Here is a 19898-nt window from a genome sequence, read left to right as displayed (position 1 = left end):
AAATAAGCAATCTATACAAAACTAGCAAAGCCTAGCTTGACAGACCAATCTGCAGCCAGTAGCTGACTGGAATAGCAGCAGCACTGGTCCCATTTATTTTTTTGGTGGGGTGAGAGAGGGGGAAATGTCAGTAAAAACTAAGGTATTACCTCACACACATTGGTAGGATTTAGAGTTTATTCTCTAACTTCTCTATGCAAGCTAAGACAATTGGCCTTAATTGGGGTGGTATCCTACTCTTTTAAAACCTCAAATCAGCAAGTGTCCTGATTTCCTTCTATAAACATCCACTTGAACTCGGCCTAAGCGTATCACCTTTTGGAGAATGAGTTTACCACAAAGATAACATCATTGGCTGTCCATTATAGCAGAATGTTCTTAAGCTACTCTCCCTAAAGTGTAAATACATAAGTAATCATACTTTCCTTTCCATTAACCCACATGACTACTTTTGTGATGTGAGGCATAGTATGGGAGGCAAGAACTAGGCAGTGAAACATGTAGCTAAGAATAATCTCTCATCAGCAGTGATGAAAGTAAAATGTATTTTACATGAGAGAATTATTTTAAAAATTGGACATTGATAGGAGCAGGCATATCTAAAATACAGCAGATTCCTACTTAAACTAGCTGCACAATTTCTCATGAAACTTACAACAATCTGTATAGCAGCTACCATTCTTAATTTGCAGTTTGATGCAATAATCCATAATAAATCACATTTAGATTACACATTTCGAAGGATCTTAAAGCACTGTATGTATCACAAGACTTCACAGGTAGACAAAAAGGTTGTGACTTGCTAAAGGAACGCCACCCACATTATCTTGACTTCTGGTATATAAATCTTCTATGTGATATGGCTCAAACCTTGAGGAAAGTGAGATTTAGACTTATCCATTCAGATCATTTTAATTAAAGCTTCTGATTTAAGCAGTAGGGAATGCTTTTAACCTGCATCATCAGTTACTATGAACAGAAACACTTTCATTTAGTTATCTAATAGTTTCCTCTTAATTTTTTTGATGGATTGCATTCTTAGATGAATGCAGTGAAAGATCAGTATATTTTGATATAGCTGTTTAAGGACTGAGGTCAGTGAAACACAATTCAAGCCTGTACGGGATGGTTATTACAATAAAACAAATACCCATTCTAGCACCATGTGCCTTTTAAGTATGATTTTTTAAAAAAAATCATACATCTAATTTCAGTAGATGTGATCACAAGGTAAACTCCTTCCCAAAGTAAATACAAGTTTCATAGAAGTAAATTCTCATCTCTAATTGATGTTTCATTGTTTAATTTATTAAACACATTGTGTAAAATCTACATTGCTTTTTCAGCTTGCATGTTTACAGATAGGAGCTTTTTACCATGATGCAACAAGGGTATCCCATAGCCTACCTTCCTATGGGAGTTACAAACATTAAATGCTGAAAATCTCTGGCTCATTTAGCTCTCTTTTCATTGCCTTCCCTTTAGTTCCCTTCAGTCCCAGCATAAATGGGCTTGTGTTCCAAAAACCAAGTTTAAAACCATTCCTAGGGTCTGCTGATATTAACTCTTAGAATCTGTCTTGGAAACAGGGAGAACTCAGAGAGGGCTACAATTGTTTGACAAAAAGCTCTTACATAAAAGGGGTTTGTTGTGTTTTTTCTCTTTCTTTCTTTCGGACACTGACTGGCAGAAATAACTCAAGTGCCACCACCTAAAAAGTGCCGGATACACATGGTGCTATTTGTGAGACTTCAGGTACCTGTGGGATTTATATCGCATTATGTAGAGTTTGTGCAGCCTATTGTGCAAATCCAAAATGATACAGATTCACCCCACTTTTCAGCTGCTGGCACTGTACAAAGGGAAAAATTTGCATTAGCTACTTTCTTTAAAGCAACAGTATTACTCCAGACAAACTATCTTCAAACTACAGTTAACAAACATGTAAGTTGTCATGCATCAGAAGCCAAATTTTTAAATAGTCTGTGAAAAGGAATTTTGTTTATGCTAGTCACTGGATCCCTGAACTTTTAGTCCTCCTACCCATACGTAGAGATCAGATTGCACCTTTATTCTAGACAGCATTTATCACACTTACATATACTGTATATCTGTATTATTTTAACATACAACTCTCCTCCATACTTAAATGTTACCTTTTATTATACATCAACTAATTTATATTGTTCTTTACAAAGAAAATGTTAGCATTTTATAACCATTTTTTATGGTATTCAAATAAATCATGATTCCAGATTTCTACAAGGATGGAATGTCCAGCTGTTGTACATCCTATGAAATGAACTAGTTACCAACAAAAAAAAAGGGGGGGGGGCTCACACACATTAAAGATGTACACACAATAAAAGTAATTTACATTGACAAATAAGGAATGTCATTTATTAAGGCTGTGCTTCAGAAAGGACATTTAGGGTCAAGTAGCCTTCATCAAGGCACAGAATGGGAATAGGTTAGCACAGCTGTCTCTAGAAGAGAAGTTATGTACAATCACTGATGAGGTGTGCATGCACGCAAACACAATTTAAAACTGCACAGCTGGTCTTCGTAACAAAATTGAACATAGTTAAAAGGAAATAGTGAAGTTTTTCAAGTCCACAGTTTTACTTCATTATTAAAAAAAAATGGCAAAGATTTCCAAAACATAAAATTCACAATTTGAATAAATGAAAAGTTTTAAACAAAGTGCTTCACAGCTCTGAACCTTGCATGGTTGTGCTGTGCTGTCTGGTCTAGAAGCAATGAGGAAGTGTTTCACACAAAACTGAAAATGTCATTCAGGTGAAGGAGAAACTGGACATTTCCACAGACACTTCAAAAGTTTTTACGCTTTCAAGTAGTTGAGTTCTTACAGCCACCGTCTTATAACAACTGTATGTTACAGCAGTAAGGATTCGGGGGATCCATTAGCAGCAGAGGCCCATTTCAAAGGGCACGTGGTCTCTTCGGATTGATCTGTTTACTGGCCTGTTCCTCCTCTTGTAGAGCTGCCCGGAAAGATTTCACTTTATCTTAAAAAAGAAAAGAAGAAAGAAAGAAATGCCACTGTGCTTGCGTTCAGTGGGTGTTTTGTAGGTAAGTCTTGAGGCTGCAAGTATTTCACCAGCAAAGAGCACAAGGTTGTTGCATTCCTACAGACATGTGAGCAGAGGCTACAGACAACAAGGAGCCAGGTAAGATAATGGACATGTTTGAATACATAAACTCAAGAGTAGTACTCCCTATATAAACAAGTTTCTTAGCAACCTGTTCCCCTCACAGGCCTTACCCCTGTTTCTAGGAAACTTCACAGTAGCGCATTCAATGCAGAGTATGCTTCCCAGGCACTCCCTGTAGTCGTCCTTATCAGCTAGATGCACAAAATCTGCAACTGAGCAGTGCAGGATTAAGCCTCTAACATGTTTCTACATATTAATGCAACTTCCCGTGCTATCTTTAAAATCTCTAGAATTGGATCGGAGATGATTCTTTATACTGACATGACTGATTTAAACATCTAAATGAAAACAATGCTTTCCAGAATCCACTATTTTCCTGTAACACAGAAATAGACTTTTGTGACTGCAGTTATACAACAAATGGAGAATTCCTCCACATTTATTTTTTTCACTGCAAATCTCCAGAGAATTAAAGAATACTGAGAAAGGGGCTGGAAGAGAAGGGTGTCTAAAGGTAATTCTGTCACTGTCTTCGCACCCTACAACACAGTAATCCATAGACAGCTACACAGCTCCAGCTATCAAGAAAGAAGGAGATAAGACTGTCAAGTTGGGGCCAGTATAGAGAAACTAGTTCCAAAATCTCTGAGCAACAAACAAGAGTTGGAGTACTCATCACCATGACCAATACCCTCCAAGGGGAGGAATGGGAGAAGTAACAACAATTACTGGCAATAATTTCCTTTTCCATTTCTTTTTCCCCACCCTACAAAGAATTCATAGGCACCAAGTGTACCAAGATGTATGAAGAGAGGCAAGTGTTTATTTTAAATTGCTATGCTTGCAGCACCTTATTTCAAAGGCAGCCTGTAATGATTCTGAAAGAGAGTGGAGTTGCCCAATTTGCTGCTTCACTAAAGCCACTGCCAATGTGTACCAACTTCTCTTCTTCAGAGGAAGCAATCCTCTAACTAATGGGCTCACAGGTGGCACAATGAACGTATAACATTCCTTTGTTAGATCTGTGTGAGTTACACTTAACCCAACATACAGTGTTAGAGCAGGAGCAGTAAATATATAACTCGTGGGACATATCCAATAAATGCATTCATGTGGCCTGCAGGACATATTCAGATTGTGCAAAATCTAAAACTTTTTTCATATTTTTTTTTTTTTAAAGGAACTTCCTAACATCATAGTTTCAAAGAAACCCAATATATCCAAAACCAATGACTCAGAGGTGTAAATTCACCCCCATTACTCTCACTGGAGTGACCAATTATGCCGTGAGGAGTGGCTCTAGATTAGATACAGTTTGAAGAGAATCTGGGGCACCGAGAAGAATCTGCATTCTGATGTGATTGAAAGAGAGGTTGAAAACAAGCTGCAGAGATGAAGGCTTCTGAGCTGAGAACACATTGGTAAGCAAGAGCTGTTCATAGCTGGATACAGATCTAAACTCTGGTGGGGAGACCTAGGAGAGTGACAATGTGAGAGAAGCCATCTCCCAGCCTCTGATATGCAGCTGGGAAATAAAGCAGCAGTTGGGAGTTAACTGGCAGACTATTTATTTCTCTCTGGCTTATCTTCCCTTTTCCTGCAATTCCATTTAGACTGTTTCCTTCCATTGTTGGTTTGAATGGGCTAGGACAGAGAGATAGACAAAGAGAAAAAAGCTGGAGGACTGAGCATAGGTTCCATAGTTTCAGGATCCAGGGGGGCAAAGTGAAGAATTTTTCCCCTATGCTGGTACTGACAGATTATTTGCTTCCTTGATCCGGTGTAATGGAGCTATAGTGCTCTCTGTATTGAACATAGGTTGTAGGACAGGAAGAAAAAATTAACAATTTCAGTTATAGCTCATTATTGTTAGTCAGTCTTTTTGATGTATAAAAACCCACAGCTAGTAATGCACACATAAATAGGGGTCTACTTAAATCAAGGAGAAATCACACATTTTTCACAGGTTGGTCATGGCATACATAGCAAGTCTCACAGATGTGTAACATCCGTGAAATTTGCTATTTATGCCATGACCAACTAATGAAAAATGTATGATTCCTCCACAGCATTTCTCAAACTGGGGGACCTGACCCAAAAAGGAGTGTGACGTTACACTCCATATTCTTTATGAAAAATGCTTATGATATGGATATGACGTAACAGATATACTTTATGCAAGATGGCTCATGTAAGATATGATTAGAAAGGTTATGAATTACTGAATGTGATTATCCACTTTGTCTGCATGTATCATTTCTGTATCTAAAGTTAGGAATATGGACTATGTAACAATTACAGCTGGATATGTATTTGGAAGACACCCACCACACAACAGGCTATCAAATTTGATGGGCCATCAGGAAGAAACAACAAGATTTTGAAGATACTAATCTCTCTCCGTCCTGTGAGGCGTCCCGAGACTAGCTAACACTTCTAGGTCAGGTGGTCCTGCCACCTGGTACTAAACACTACCTTGAACTTCTAGCAATTTTCCACTCACAGGAAGAGGAGGTCAAGTTTGGGAAAAGCTTCTCGCCTTATGTAAATTCTATTTAAGGCTGGGAGGGAAGGCATTGCAGACTCTCCTCCATGGCCTACCCAAGAAGAAGGACTGCTGAAAGAACCTGAAGGGAAAGGCAGGGGTGAGTCCAATCTGTAAGAATAAATAACTAGAACTCTGAGCTACAGAAACTCTGCATTCTGCCTAATTCAACATTTAGGTTGAGAAATTACTTCTTGTAATGTTTCTTGTGTGAATCAAGCTTAGTTTGCGTGATTTGTTTTATTTGCTCAGTAATCTGCTTTGTTCTGTTTGCTACTCCTTTAACCACTTTAAATCTGCCTTTTATAGTTAATACGTTTTGTTTTCTTTATATTAAATCCAGTTTCTGTCATTTCTAACCAGGGAGAGTGGCGGGAATGCAATTGTGCATATCTTCCTCCTCACGGAGGGGGCGAATTTATCAGCTTACATTGTATGGATTTCTCTACAGTGCAAGACAATATATCTTTGGGTCTGCACTCCAAGATAGGTGGACACCTGAGTGCTGAGGAAAGTCCCTTAAGCTGAGTCTTCCAGAGCTCTACGCCTGTGTCTTTCTGCAGTTGTGTGTGGCCCTGCCTGTGTGTGTATGCTAGAGGAGGCTTAAGAGCCTGGCTCAGCAAGACAGGTTAAAGGGGGCCCATGCTGGCAGTACAAGCGGCCTCAGTGGTATCTCAGCACATCAGGTGGCATCTTAAAGGGGGGCAACCCATCACAGGGAGTCACAAGCTTATTAAGGGGTCATGGTATTACCACCCTTACTTCTCCACTGCTGCTGACAGTGGCACTGCCTTCAAAGCCAGCAGCTCTCACTCTCCGCTCTGCCTTCTGAGTTGGGCGACTGGAGGCCACGTTTCATGGGGGAGACCAGATTCCACTGTCTGTGATGTGATTTTCACAGCTGTGAATTTGGTAGACCCTAATCATAAATGGACAAAAACACACAGCCTTACCTCGGAGTTCAGTCAGAATGTCAATTTTTTGTTCTAGGATTGCTTCAAGTTGCGTAGCATAAGAATCCACATCATAATCTACTTCTTCAGTCATCTCTAGAAGAGCTTTTTCATCTTCCAACCATCGAATAGATTCCTGACAAGAGATGCACAACAGCTGAATGCATTAGCCAAGGGACAATCTGAAGACAGATAGCTGAATTCACAAAGTCTTTCTGCTTTCACAAAGCTAGTTTTACCCTTTTACTAGACAAACAATTTCATGAATTGTAACACAAATTCACTTCAGTATCTGAATTTTTGTTTTCTATGTAGAAAAAACTGTAGGGTTTTCATACGTTTTATACATGGTTCCTTCATTCCAATGTCTGTGTCAGGAACGGCCAAAGACAGTGGCCCCAATTCTCTGCTACAGTCTGGAGCATAGCCGCAAGCGGGGGGGGGGGGGAAGGAGTCACTGCTTGATGCCACCTTTGTAGCCCTGATATAAGGACACCATGCACTGAGCTAGACTGGTGATGCAAGTATGTGTTGGCTGCCCACAACTCCAAGGGACCATTTGAACACCCCATAACACACCCCCAAGCAAGCTTTATGGGAGGGGTCTGTGCCATAGGAGCCACTACAACATCTCCATTCCACAAGAGGATTCCCCTACACCAGGGGTTCTCAAACTTCATTGTACCATGACCCCTTCTGACACTGAAAATTACCACACGACTCCAAGACTCAAAAAACTCTGGGAAAGCTCAGTGGTTTGAGCATTGGCCTGCTAAACCCAGGGTTATGAGTTCAATCCCTGAGGGGACCACTTAGGGATTTGGGGCAAAATCAGTACTTGGTCCTGCTAGTGAAGGCAAGGGGCTGGACTCAATGACCTTTTGGGGTCCCTTCCAATTCTATGAGATAGGTATAAGAGGGGAGATTGAAACCTGAGTCCTAACACCTCAGGAAGGGAGGCCAAAAGCCGAAGTCCAAGAGCTTCGGCTCCAGACAGGGGGCCTGTAACCTGAGTTACCAGGGGAGCTAGCGAACAGGAGTGGCTGAAAGGGGAGTTTTGCGAGGGAGTTTAGAGGGGAAGTGTGGGAGGAGGGGTGCTAGATAAACTTAACATTCTTTAAAACTTAAAGCCAAAACCACCCCCCAATAAAAACAAAACATCAACCAAGGAACAAGCTTCAGAAGTAAAAAGATAATGCAGGCAAAAGTCCAGCAACAGAGTGGGGGCTATCCAGTTTATTTCACCTAATGCAGCATGTATGATTACCTGCCCTATGGGCAGGTGGTATATGTGCGCATTCGTTGCAAGGAGCTCCTGGCCCTCAGAGACCGTGTACAGACTTTGGAGACCAGAGTGGCTGAACTAGAGGAGCTAAGGGAGACAGACAGGTACATAGATGAGACTTTCCAGAACACAGAAGGGTGGCCCAACCCCCAGTCGGACAGCCTCTGTGCTGCTGAGGAGGATGAAAGGCTCAGTGAAGGAGAATATCCAACTGGAGAAGAGGGAAACGATCCCATAATTTCGACTCACCACGACATCGTCTGGAAGGAATCCACGGTTGAAAGACAGGATACTGGGCTAGATGGACCTTTGGTCTGACCCAGTATGACCGCTTTTATATTCTTAGGAGTCCTGCCACCCGGGGCTAAAGCCCTTAGGCTTCAGCGTTGGCCCTGTGTGGTGGGGCTCAAGCTTTGGCTCTGAGCCTGGGCCCCAGCAAGTCTAAGCCAGCCCTCGCAATCCCATTAAACTGGGGTCTTGACCCACAGTTTGAGAACCACTGCCCTACATTGAGGAAGACCTCTAGGAGTTGGCTAAGCCAGCTTTAGGGAAGCTTTCAAACACTCTGGAAGTGCAAAGCTGACCTATGGCAGGGGACAATGGAGTTCACTGGCTTAAACTGGTCTATTCTGGAGACTACTCCTCTTCCAGTGAGATCCTGCTGCAGCTATGATCAGCAGAAGCACTCCAGATGAAAACATTTCAGTTTAAAAGAGAAAGCTGCTGACGGGGTTCTAGAGGATGGACCCACAACATTGGAATGAATTCTTTCCCTGTCCCCTAGTCCAATTCTCAGTAGCCCAAACTGTTCAAACTTCAGGGCACACCACAAAACCCATTTACCTCAGGCTTTTGGGGAGGAAGGAGCTAGACAATAGGTACAATTTTCAAAAGTGCTAAGTGACTTAGAAGACTAAGTTTCATTTTCAAAAATGACTCATTCAATTAGTCTCCTAAGTCCGAGTGGCTTTCAATGAGAGTTATACTCCTAGCTCGCTACATCACATTTGAAAATGCGACACTTCTGAACATTTTCCTACAGTCTAATGTTTTGGGCCCAAGGTGAAGTTACTTTAAAAACACAGCAGATACAAATAAATTTGTCAAAGGCCTTTACAGCGCAGAATAGGCGCTTGATTAATTTGTTTGGGCAAATCAAAATAAATACATTTCCATATCTCTTCTAAAACCCGCTATTAAGAATCTTAACAAAATATACGTACATCACCTTAAAGCTTTTTAAAAATACTTTGTCTTTCAATGGCCATGAGGATTATTCTAATCAGACACAATCTGCAAAGGAATATTTTAATAGGGAATTTCTAAATACTCATTTCCCCCAAAAGATTACTACATTGACCACTATCCAACATAAAGTTGGCAACATTCTTTAAATAAAACACAAAGCTCAATGTTTTTAGGGGGATTTTTGTAGGAAGAAAATCAGGGTTAGCTTATTACAATGTACATTCACAAGACAAAATATACCCAATATAGAACATAAAAAAATCCCAACACCATACGTTCATAGGAAAAGTGTCTGGATCAGCGAAAACTAGGAAAGAATGTAAGTGTGGAAAGTGCAATTTCCACAACTAAGCAATGTAGCTGACACAAATCAATCCTGTCATAGTTAAAGGTTGTCCACAAAATGCAGTACCCATCTTACCTACTGAACAACTGGAGATGGGAATCCTTGGCAAACCACAACCCAGAAAAAGCAGATAGATGGTCAACATTTTGCTCAGCATAACCAGGACCATTTCTTTAGGAGCAAGTAAGTCAAGTTTCTAGCCTGCCTAAAGACTTTTCTTTACCTGATCTAGAGGCCTCGAGAGCTGGCACTTTATTATTACTACTCATTATTTGTATTACAGGAGGGCCTAGGAGCCCTAGTCACAATCAGGACCCCATGTGCTTGGTGATATTCTTCTAAATAGAGTGGCTTGTGGTGAAAGAACCAACCTACCTAGCTCCCGCACAAAATAACTAGTCATGCAACTAGAGGCAGGTCTGCGTGATGAAACTAGCCTCTGAATTAGCTAGTTGTAGACACTGATGGGGGCATCTTTGTCCATAATCAGTCTTGGTTTGTACGTATGGTCTTTTGATTAGATTGCCAAATTTAAAGCTCAGATTGTAGGGTTAGTGCCAAATAAACTTCCTCCCCGAAACACACAGCCACTAATACTGGAAGGCATGACTAAAACCAGAAAGGAACCAAAGCAAAAGAATTAACTCAATACTAAAAAAAAAAAAAAAAAAAAAAAGAACAGTAACTACTCTATGGTAACGAGACTTCTTTAAGACTATCAGCTTCTGAAAAGAAAACAACAGAAGTTATATTGTCTTTGATACCCAGTGTATCAGTATGCTTCTCCTCTACCACCGTGACAAAGGAGTTCGTGGCTGGGGGACATGGTGTATTATATATGATTCTGACTCTATCTTGCCACAATGGCCTTGCCCGTAAGAACTGTGTTTAGAAATCTATGAAGGTATGACTGCACTAGTATACCACGACATTTTACGTCCCAAGAGTTTGAACTTCCCTCTGGCCAATGTGAGCTATTTGATTAATACAAATACAATACAGTGATCGGTATTTTACCTGGAAGACAGCCCTGTGGTCTTCTACTACTTGCTCTTCCATTTCTACCATTTGTGACACAGCTTCATGGAAAGTAAACAACTGTGGAGAAACTTCTTCCTCCTTGAAAAAATAATAAAGTTTATTATTCTGTGATGAATTTTGCTTTAGAACTAATAAATTAAATAGATGTTTCATCCTATCCCAAGATAACAAAGGGAAATATATAGAAAGCTGTACTGCTGAAAAAGGGACTCAGGAGCGTACAATTTTCAACTTCTTGCACCTGGCTATATATTATCAGAAATTGGGTGAAGGGAGGGGGGAAAGTGGCAAAACAAATGAAATTTCATTTATTTTTCATCTTTTTTATTATAGTTTTCCAAGCAGTTCTTCTACTGAGTAACCAAAAAAAAAAAAAAGAAAGAAAAATCAAGAAGGAAACATGGAGTGGGAACCACAGAAATCATTAAGCCTATTCTTTTTACACATCTACTAGTGATCTGGAAGAGAAAGAAATGTTAATTAGATCCACAGATACTAAACAGGGAGATGCTGCCAACACCAGCGAGGACAGGAAAAGTAACACAGGATCTCAAGAAAGTTCATATTACATACCTAAGAATTTTTCTTCTCTGTGTAGCCATACTCACCATTTCCACAAACGGAGTTTTACTTCAGTGGTGCAATTAAAGAGGCAGGACCAGACTCAGCACTCAAGAGACAGGGGACCTGGCTACCTATTAGTCTACTTCTACTGTGCTTTCTAACAGAGGTCCCAATGCCTAAAAAGTCATTCCTTCCAGCATAATTGGTACGGCAAATGACAGACTCAAAGCCAAGGAGGCAGGCAGAGGCAACTTCTGGAGAGCAAAAGATGCAGTACTGATTTGCTTGGCAAGGTGCAGGAGAGTTGCCCAGGAAGCCTGCAGCTCTTTGTCTCTACCTAAGGCGAAGTAGGCCTAGCTGTGGCACACTGCGCCTTTGTTATGAAAGCAGACTCCTAAAAAGGAGCCCAAAATACTATCCAGCAGGGAAAAGCAAAGGAATCAATCTGGAGCTAAATTAGGGCTTGTCTACACCTGGAAGTTTACCAAAAGACCTATTCTGGAATAAAGTATCAGAGGGGTAGCCGTGTTAGTATGGATCTGTAAAAAGCAACAAAGAGTCCTGTGGCACCTTATGGACTAACAGACGTATTGGTGCATAAGCTTGCTCACATGCATCTGACAAAGTGGGTCTTCACCCATGAAAGCTTATGCTCCAATATGTCTGTTAGTCTACAAGGTGCCACAGGACTCTCTGTTGCTTTTTTCATTCTGGAATAAGTATCAGAGGGGTAGCCGTGTTAGTCTGTATCCACAAAAACAACAAGGAGTCCGGTGGCACCTTAAAGACTAACAGGTTTATTTGGGCATAGGCTTTCAGAGAAGAAGTAGGGTTTTTTACCCAAGAAAGCTTATGCCCAAATAAATCTATTCTGGAATAAGACCATCCACATGGCTTCTTATACTGTAATAATGATTATAATTATTCTGTAATAGCTATGTTATGTCCGAAAGTTTCAAAGTATAGACAAGCTCTCAGAACCATTCGAAAGTGTTCTCTATGCTCTGCAGCTCAAAAAAGATGATGGGTCAGGAAACTGTCTGTAATTAAGGACATGAGGCAGACTGATCTGGGTTTTTGTTCCCGAAGAGGGAGTCAACCCCCATCCTAAGGCAGCCTCCAACAACAGCACTAAGGGAAACCCAACTGTAGCAGTGAATTTAGAAACATGGGCATAAAGCAAAATAAAATTAAGCATGGAAAAATGCATGCTAGCAAGATTTACGGGGAAGAAAATCACTTGAAACAGCTATTTGCATGAAAGGAAAATATCTGGAGTAGTAATACTGAGAGCCCTAGAAGCAATAATGGAAAGAAAGGGCTTTACAAAATGCTGCCAGTTGCCTAATATGGGATTAAGGCATGCTAGGAAAAACTATCCGGAGAAAAGCAGCAACTTCTAAAAGAAACAGGCAGTGCTACTGAAGTGTCCTTAGCAGCAAGGAAAACAGAATGAATCTGAAACAAAGCAAACCCCCCAAAACACATTTTTAGCATCAGCATTAACTTTATATGACAATTTGAAAGAGTCCAGAGGCTAACTATAGTCAACCAAGTAGCCAGTAGCCTTATAAACATATATTACTCTGAATTCAACAGTAGATCAAATCCTAAGACAATATTATATATACACACACTCACCTAAAGTGATGAACGCTACTTACATTTTGTTCACAAAGAAGTTTAAGATCATCTCTCTGAGGTGAGCTCCCTACACCCCACTGTGTCTCTAAATCATCAATTTGATTTGGAGCATGGTGTATAATTGGACGGATATCTCCTGCACCACTAGGATCAACCGTCAGTTCCTTCACTCTACAATCACAAAAAAATATATATTTTATTTTAAAATAAATGATGTTCTACGTAAAATAGAAAAAATAAATTAAAACCTTATGGATTCAGATGCAATTTAATTCATTTAATAAAGGTGATGTCAACTTCACAAATTTAATGTGATTTTCACGCCAAAAAAGCACCATTGTGATCATCTAGTCTGCCCTTCTGTATAAACACAGGACACATAATTTCATCCATTTCACCAAGGCCAATAACTTGCGGTTGAGTTAGAACATATCTGTTAGAAAAACATCCCATTTAGATTTAAAGATGATGAATGCAAGACTGTCTTTGTTATAAATGGGTACAAGGAGGGCAAAAACAACCCTAACCATAAACATTTAAGAACTGTATAACAAGTCAATAATAGTTGTAATCGTTAGTGTAAGGAGCTTCACAGATTGTACACCAAAATCTGACCAATATATTTCTCTATCTTTGTGTGTATCTTTTTGATTAATAAATGATATAGCACTTTTTGACTTTAAAAAACAAATCTGTTTACTCGCACTAGCAATCTAGTGTCCACAAAGAATGGACAGATCATTAATTAAAGCCAATTTCAATTCTGAGATTCTTAGAAAAGTTGAACATTAGCAAAATGAAAACAGTTTACAAGAGTGCAGCTGACATCATCTGTTCAAGCAAGGATGTCCACTTTAAAAAAAGTTTATGAACTAAATGAATCCAAATTTGCAAATAAACCAAAGAGGTTAGACAAAATATCCTTCAGTAATCATTAACCTTAACAACTTGCTAATATGGAGTAAAAAAAACCAAAACCCCCACATGTATACATAGGATTCACTACACTAATGAAAAATAAGAAGGTATTACATTTCCTTTTATTTTTATCGGGTAATAAAATTCAAAGACTTAGAATTACTCAAAACAGACTTATGAGAACCAATCCACTAAATCTACAAAGGTGACATCACCATTTTTATGTATGAAGGGAAAAGCAAGCCTGAATATGAAATATTCAAATGTTTAAGAAAGAAAAATGAACAAAAAATTGGGAAGATGATTGCAGATCATGCAGTACCATCACCTGTCAAACAGGACGAAAACAAAGTATGCGATGACTCAAGGCAAGGGAATAAATGAAGGTTTGGGTCTGTAAAATTATACAGCTAAACAGAAAAACTTAAAATAAAGATTCCATGTATAGAATGAAGTAGACCTGGCGATCGAAGGAGAAAAGTCGTCATACTCATAGGAAGGAGAGAGATCAGAGCGACTGCCACTACTCTGTGAGAAGGGAATGTCTGAAGGACTAATTCCAAATTCCTTTACTCTGCAGTAGCAAGATACAGCAACATATTAAAAGAAAGTGTTCTTGTAAAGACATTAATTAAAATGACAACTTTTCATTTAGCATTCTCCTTTATAGTTTTGAAAAGAATGAAACAAATGAAGCAGTTTGTTTAAGATAAAACATGTTTAGAGACAGTGTTGAGACATTTAGGCCTTCCTCAAATTTGAGTTTCAAGCTTGTTTCTAGGAAAATTCAACTGGCCAAATTCTGCTCATTTACAGCAGTGTAAATTTGTAATAATTCCACTGTCTTCAGTGGAGTTATTCTGGGTATACATTGGTATAATGAACAGAATTTGGCCCGAGTTCAATATTCCATGGAATTGCTCTTTTCAAAATATCAAGTGACTACAATTATAATTACTTCAAACTACATACTACCCAGTTTCATGCATATTGTAAACTGCGCACATTATTTAATGTGTCTACAGTTCATATAATATCCACAGGAAGTCACTTATTTATAAATTGGATTAGCGCTGTCAAGTGATTAAAAAAAATAATTGTGATTAAGCACATTGTTAAGCAATAATGGAATACCATTTATTTAAATATTTGTGGATGTTTTCTACACTTTCAAATATATTGATTTCAATTACAACACAGAATACAAAGTGTACAGTGCTCAATTTATTTTCATTACAAATATTTGCACTATAAAAAACAAAAAACAACTCAGCTCATACAATCTCTTTATTGTATGTAGTGCAATCTCTTTATCATGAAAGTTGAACTTACAAATGTAGAATTATGTATAAAAAATAACTGCACTGAAAAATGAAACGATGTAAAACTTTAGAGCCCCCAAGTCCACTCAGTCCTACTTCAGCCAATCGCTGAGACAAACAAACTGTTATAATTTGCAGGAGATAATGCTGCCTGCTTCTTGCTTACAACATCACCCGAAAGTGAGAACAGGCGTTTGCCTGACATCGTTGTAGCCAACATTACAAGATATTTACGTGCCAGATAAACTAAAGATTCATACGTCCCTTCATCTTCAACCACCATTCCATAGGACATGCATCCATGCTGATAATGGGTTCTGCTTGATAATGATCCAAAGCAGAGCGGACCGATGCATGTTCATTTTCATCATCTGAGTCAGATGCCACCAGCAGAAGGTTGATTTTTTTTTTTGGTGGTTCGGGTTCTGTAGTTTCTGCATCTGAATGCTGCTCTTTAAGACTTCTGAAAGCATGCTCCACACCTTGTCACTCTCAGATTTTGGTAGGCACTTCTGATTCTTAAACCTTGCGTCCAGTGCTGTAGCTATTTTTAGAAATCTCACATTGGTATCTTCTTTGCATTTTGTCAAATCTGCAGTGAAAGTTTTCTTAAAACAAACATGCTAGGTCATCATCCGAGACTGCTATAACATGAAATATGGCAGAATGCAGGTAAAACAGAGACGAAGACATACAATTCTGCCCCAAGGAGTTCAGTCACAAATTTAATTAATGCATTATTTTTTTTTTTACAAACGTCATCAGCATGGAAGTATATCCTCTGGAATGGTGACCGAAGCATGGAGGGCCATACAAATGTTTAGCATATCTGGCACATAAATACCTTGCAACGCCAGCTACAAAATTGCCATGTAAATGCCTGTTCTCACTTTCAGGTGACATTGTAAATAAGAAGCAGGCAGCAGCATCTCTTGTAAATAAATGTAAACAAACTAGAAGGAGGACTGAGTAGACTTGTAGGCTCTAAAGTTTTACATTTTGTTTTGTTTTTGAGAGCAGTTATGTAACAACAAAACAATCTACATTTCTAAGTTGCACTTTCATGATAAAGAGATTGCACTACAGTACTTGTATGAGGTGAATTGATAAATAAAAAATAGTATTTTTCATTTTTACAGTGCAAATATTTGTAATAAAAATAATATAAAGTGAGCAGTGTACACTTTGTATTCTGTGTTGTACTAGAAATCAGTATATTTGAAAATGTAGAAAAACATGCAAAAATTTAATAAACTTCAACTGGTATTCTATTGTTTAACCGTGTGATTAAATCGCGATTCTTTTTTTAATCACAATTAATTTTTTTGAGTTAATCACGTGAGTTAAGTGTGGTTAATTGACAGCCCTAAAATTGATATGAAAATGACACATTGCTAAAAGAGCATTAAGAGTTAAAATACAAAGGCAAGTGCAAGATTTAAATGTATGGACAAAGTCTACAAATATTAGGTTCCTATTAGATTTTGGCATACAAAGACAAATATAATTAAATACTTCTGCACAGTATATGGGTCTCTCTAAAACGTAAACCAAGTTTTCTAAGAAACTTGTTACAGAAATATTAAAAACACATACAGGCTTGCAGTGCATTATTTTTGCAGAGCATAACAACATCACAAGCACAGGGACAGTTTTATATGCTTGAAATAGAAAACAAATTAACTACCTCCCTTAATTATGAAAAAGTAAAGTTCTTCAAGGATCTCATATGTTTACTGCTGAACATTTATTTCATAGTTCTTGTTCCAGCAGTATACTCAAATATACAGTAACTTTAAAATGTTTCTTAAATCTACAAAGATTTCTTTTTTCTTTGCGAACTCTGGAAAACACTATGCAGTTGAGAAGTCCCTGACAACCCATTTCTACTCATAAGCCCAATTCTTCTAAAAGGAGTAATACAAAAATAAGAGAAATTCTACCTCCCCACTTCTTGACAGTTAAAGTATATGCCCAACCGTATTATTCTATGCATTTACAGATCAAGTTATCAAGTTTAGAAGAAAACTTAAATTTACAGGTGACAAAAGATCCTGTTTGTATTGCATACTTCTGTACTTATGTCAAAAAGGTAAAAGTGACGAAATTAAAGCAATACAGGACATCCACATTCAACCAGAAACATGTAAAAAGCATTTTTGGTTTTTGAAGGGAAGAAACAGTTTTAAAATAAAAACAGAAATAGTGGGGGAAAGGAGGAATCTAGAAGGGCTGGTCTACACTTAAAAGTTTGAGTGTTATAACTGTATCAGTGAGGAGTGTGATTTTTTGCTGATACAGGCCTTGTCTATCCCTGCAATATGTTGGTACACGTAGCAATGAAAGACTCTGGCAGTGGAGAGGGAGCAGGGAAAGGTCCAACAGCGGGGAGCTGTCAAGAGTCTTTCCCTGTGGCAGGGAAAGGCTCCAGCAGCAGGTCACTACACTGCTAAAAATAGCAGCAGGCATGTAGAAAGCCATGCAGGAGCACAACGTCATAGTGTTCCAAGACACTCAGAGCTGTGAATAACTGAATTACCACTCTGCCTCAGCAAGAGTGAGAGCTTCACCGCTGCCAAGCTGTGTGTAAGTTCACTGACACATGAACCAGCTGTTCAAGCTCTGCTATTCAAACCCTTGTCTTCAAGGTAACAATCAGTGAACCCCAACACCCAAGGTCCCCAGAGATGTCTCCCTGAAGTGTCCAGTCCCTCTCACTGGACACACTCAGAAATCATTAGCGTCACTGCATCCAAAGTGACAGAGTGGTAACAGTGGCTCACAGCTCTGGGTGTCCTAAGCAGGACATCACTAGCATACCGTAAGGTTACGCCTGTCCATACTCTACTCCCCTAAGCAGTGCCTCACTGTATACCTGTGCTAGCCGAGCATGCAGGGTCTGTACTCTACACACCGATGTATGTGTAGACATATCTATATTTACATCAGTAAAAGCCCTAGTACACACAGTTCTACACCAGTATAACTGCATCCATACCAGGGCTTTTTGTGGATGTAATTATACCAACACAGTTAAAGCAGCAACATTTTCTATTCTAGACCAGCCTGGAAGCTCAGGTTCTGAAAAGCAATACTGTGCCTTTCACGGCAAGGGGGTCTCAATTCCTAGTGAAAAAGTGTATACACTACAACTGACCATCTCAGATGAGGTCCACAAGGAGACTGAACCTGTCCTCTTACCCCAAAAGGTGACACCTCCAGAACCGGATTGAAGCATACTGGTCAGTGTGAAGGTGCTTACACACTGTTGTAGTCCTGTCTACCAACAAATACTGGAATTCAGTTTCCAGTGCTGTTAACTTGTTACCTGTCACAAGCATGAAATTAACTTCAAATAAAATAAATACTTGGATCAGTCTTTTGGTCTGTGTTTTAGAAAGAAATGCAAGCATACTAAAAATAATTAGAAAGTGCCTAAAATAATTGTGTGTCACAGAATACCACAATTCAGAGATCTAATACAACAGCTAAATTAGCTATAAATAAAATATTTCCCATACCTATTTGCATATCTCAGCGTATTTAGAGTATTTTCACAGGATGCCATCCCTGGAGAGATAGTAGCAATCTGGAGAAAACAAACCATAAGTCAACAAACTTTTTGTAAAAAGAATAACACTGCAGAACTTAATAAGTTTACCTTGCACTTCAGATTTCATATAGATTAACACATTTTTAAGGCCAGAAGGGACCATAATGATAAATTAATCTGCTCTCCTGCATAACACAGGCCAAAGAAACTCACTCAGTAATTTCATCAAGTCCATAATTTCTGGCTGAGCTACAGCACATCTTTTAAAACAATGCCCAATCTTGATTTGAAGACTTCAGAGTGATGGAGGATCTACCACAATCCCAACGTAAATTATTCCAATGTTTAGTTACCTTTGCTGCTAAAAATTTCCATATTATTTCTAGTCTGATTTTGTCTAGTTTCAGCTTCTCACCACTGGATCAAACTATGCCTTTTTCTGCTAGATTAAGGAACTGTCTACTACCAGAGATCTCTCCCCCATGTAGGTATGTGTAGACTGTGATCAAGTCACTTCTTAACCTTCTTTTGGATAAACCAAATTGATTGACCGTCTATCATCTCTCCCTACAAAGCTATATTTTCCAGACCTTAAATGGTCACCCTGCTAGCCAGGGTGAGGCTTTGATGGGGCCAGGAGTAGTGGAGACGCCTTCAGCAGGTGTGAGGGGTATAAGATCTCAACTGGGAGCAGCTAGGGCAGCGCCCCAAGTGTTCCCTTTACTTCCCTCTCCCACTTGCCTTTAGAATGTGTATGGGGGGGAAGGGAAGGGGGTGCTTCTCTCTCTTTCTTCCTCCCCTTCCTCTTACCCCTATTCTTCATGGTACAGGGCACAGGGAGAGGCTATCCCATTCTACATCCAGCCCTGACCACCCACCACTGCTGCCACTGGGTGGTGGGAGTATTAACAGGACCTGGCGATTGGCTAGGTTTGTTGCCCTGGCAAATAGCCAATTGGGGCCCCCTGTTTCAGTCCCACCCTTAAACTAATATAATGGGTCTCCTTTGATCCCAGGGGCTAGATCATCAGTTTTGGGATCTGGAAGAGATTTTTCCAATTTGACAAACTTGGCAAACTGCCATATGGGTTTTCACCTCCTATCTAGCAACCCTGTGGTCTGCTCTGACAACTACTGCTAAGGATACCTGATTTGCTAATAACAGGTGAAACAACTTGAAGGTGCTGTATGCCATTAAGTATTTACTTAAGCACCCTATATGAACCACTAACATTTACTAGACCCATAGTGCTCTTCTGATGTGGTACAGAACCTCATACAATGCTTGGGGTCTGATCCAAAA

At 39.3% G+C, this 19898-nt stretch overlaps 1 protein-coding gene across 5 annotated transcripts in view; it reads right to left on the bottom strand.

The window, feature by feature from the left end:
• Window positions 1–1286: 1286 nt before the first annotated feature.
• The window catches only part of KIF2A (kinesin family member 2A), an 87274-nt gene continuing 68662 nt past the window's right edge, over window positions 1287–19898 (bottom strand). For 2 of the 5 annotated variants that reach the window (XM_032801173.2, XM_032801170.2), the window contains exons 16-21: window positions 18564–18631; window positions 14181–14294; window positions 12823–12973; window positions 10571–10672; window positions 6675–6810; window positions 1287–3029 (exon numbers count right to left, since the gene is read on the bottom strand). In XM_032801173.2, the coding sequence (XP_032657064.1) occupies window positions 2944–3029; window positions 6675–6810; window positions 10571–10672; window positions 12823–12973; window positions 14181–14294; window positions 18564–18631 (657 nt within the window). In that variant the 3' untranslated portion in view covers window positions 1287–2943. The remainder of the gene's footprint in view (window positions 3030–6674; window positions 6811–10570; window positions 10673–12822; window positions 12974–14180; window positions 14295–18563; window positions 18632–19898) is intronic. The other 3 variants (XM_032801174.2, XM_032801175.2, XM_032801171.2) reach the window with 2 other exon arrangements.

This window comes from Chelonoidis abingdonii, chromosome 6 (genome assembly GCF_003597395.2).
Source record: "Chelonoidis abingdonii isolate Lonesome George chromosome 6, CheloAbing_2.0, whole genome shotgun sequence".
Lineage (NCBI taxonomy): Eukaryota > Metazoa > Chordata > Testudines > Testudinidae > Chelonoidis > Chelonoidis abingdonii.
The sequence above is the reverse complement of the archived record's forward strand: the minus strand, read 5'-3'. Positions and strand labels throughout refer to the sequence as shown.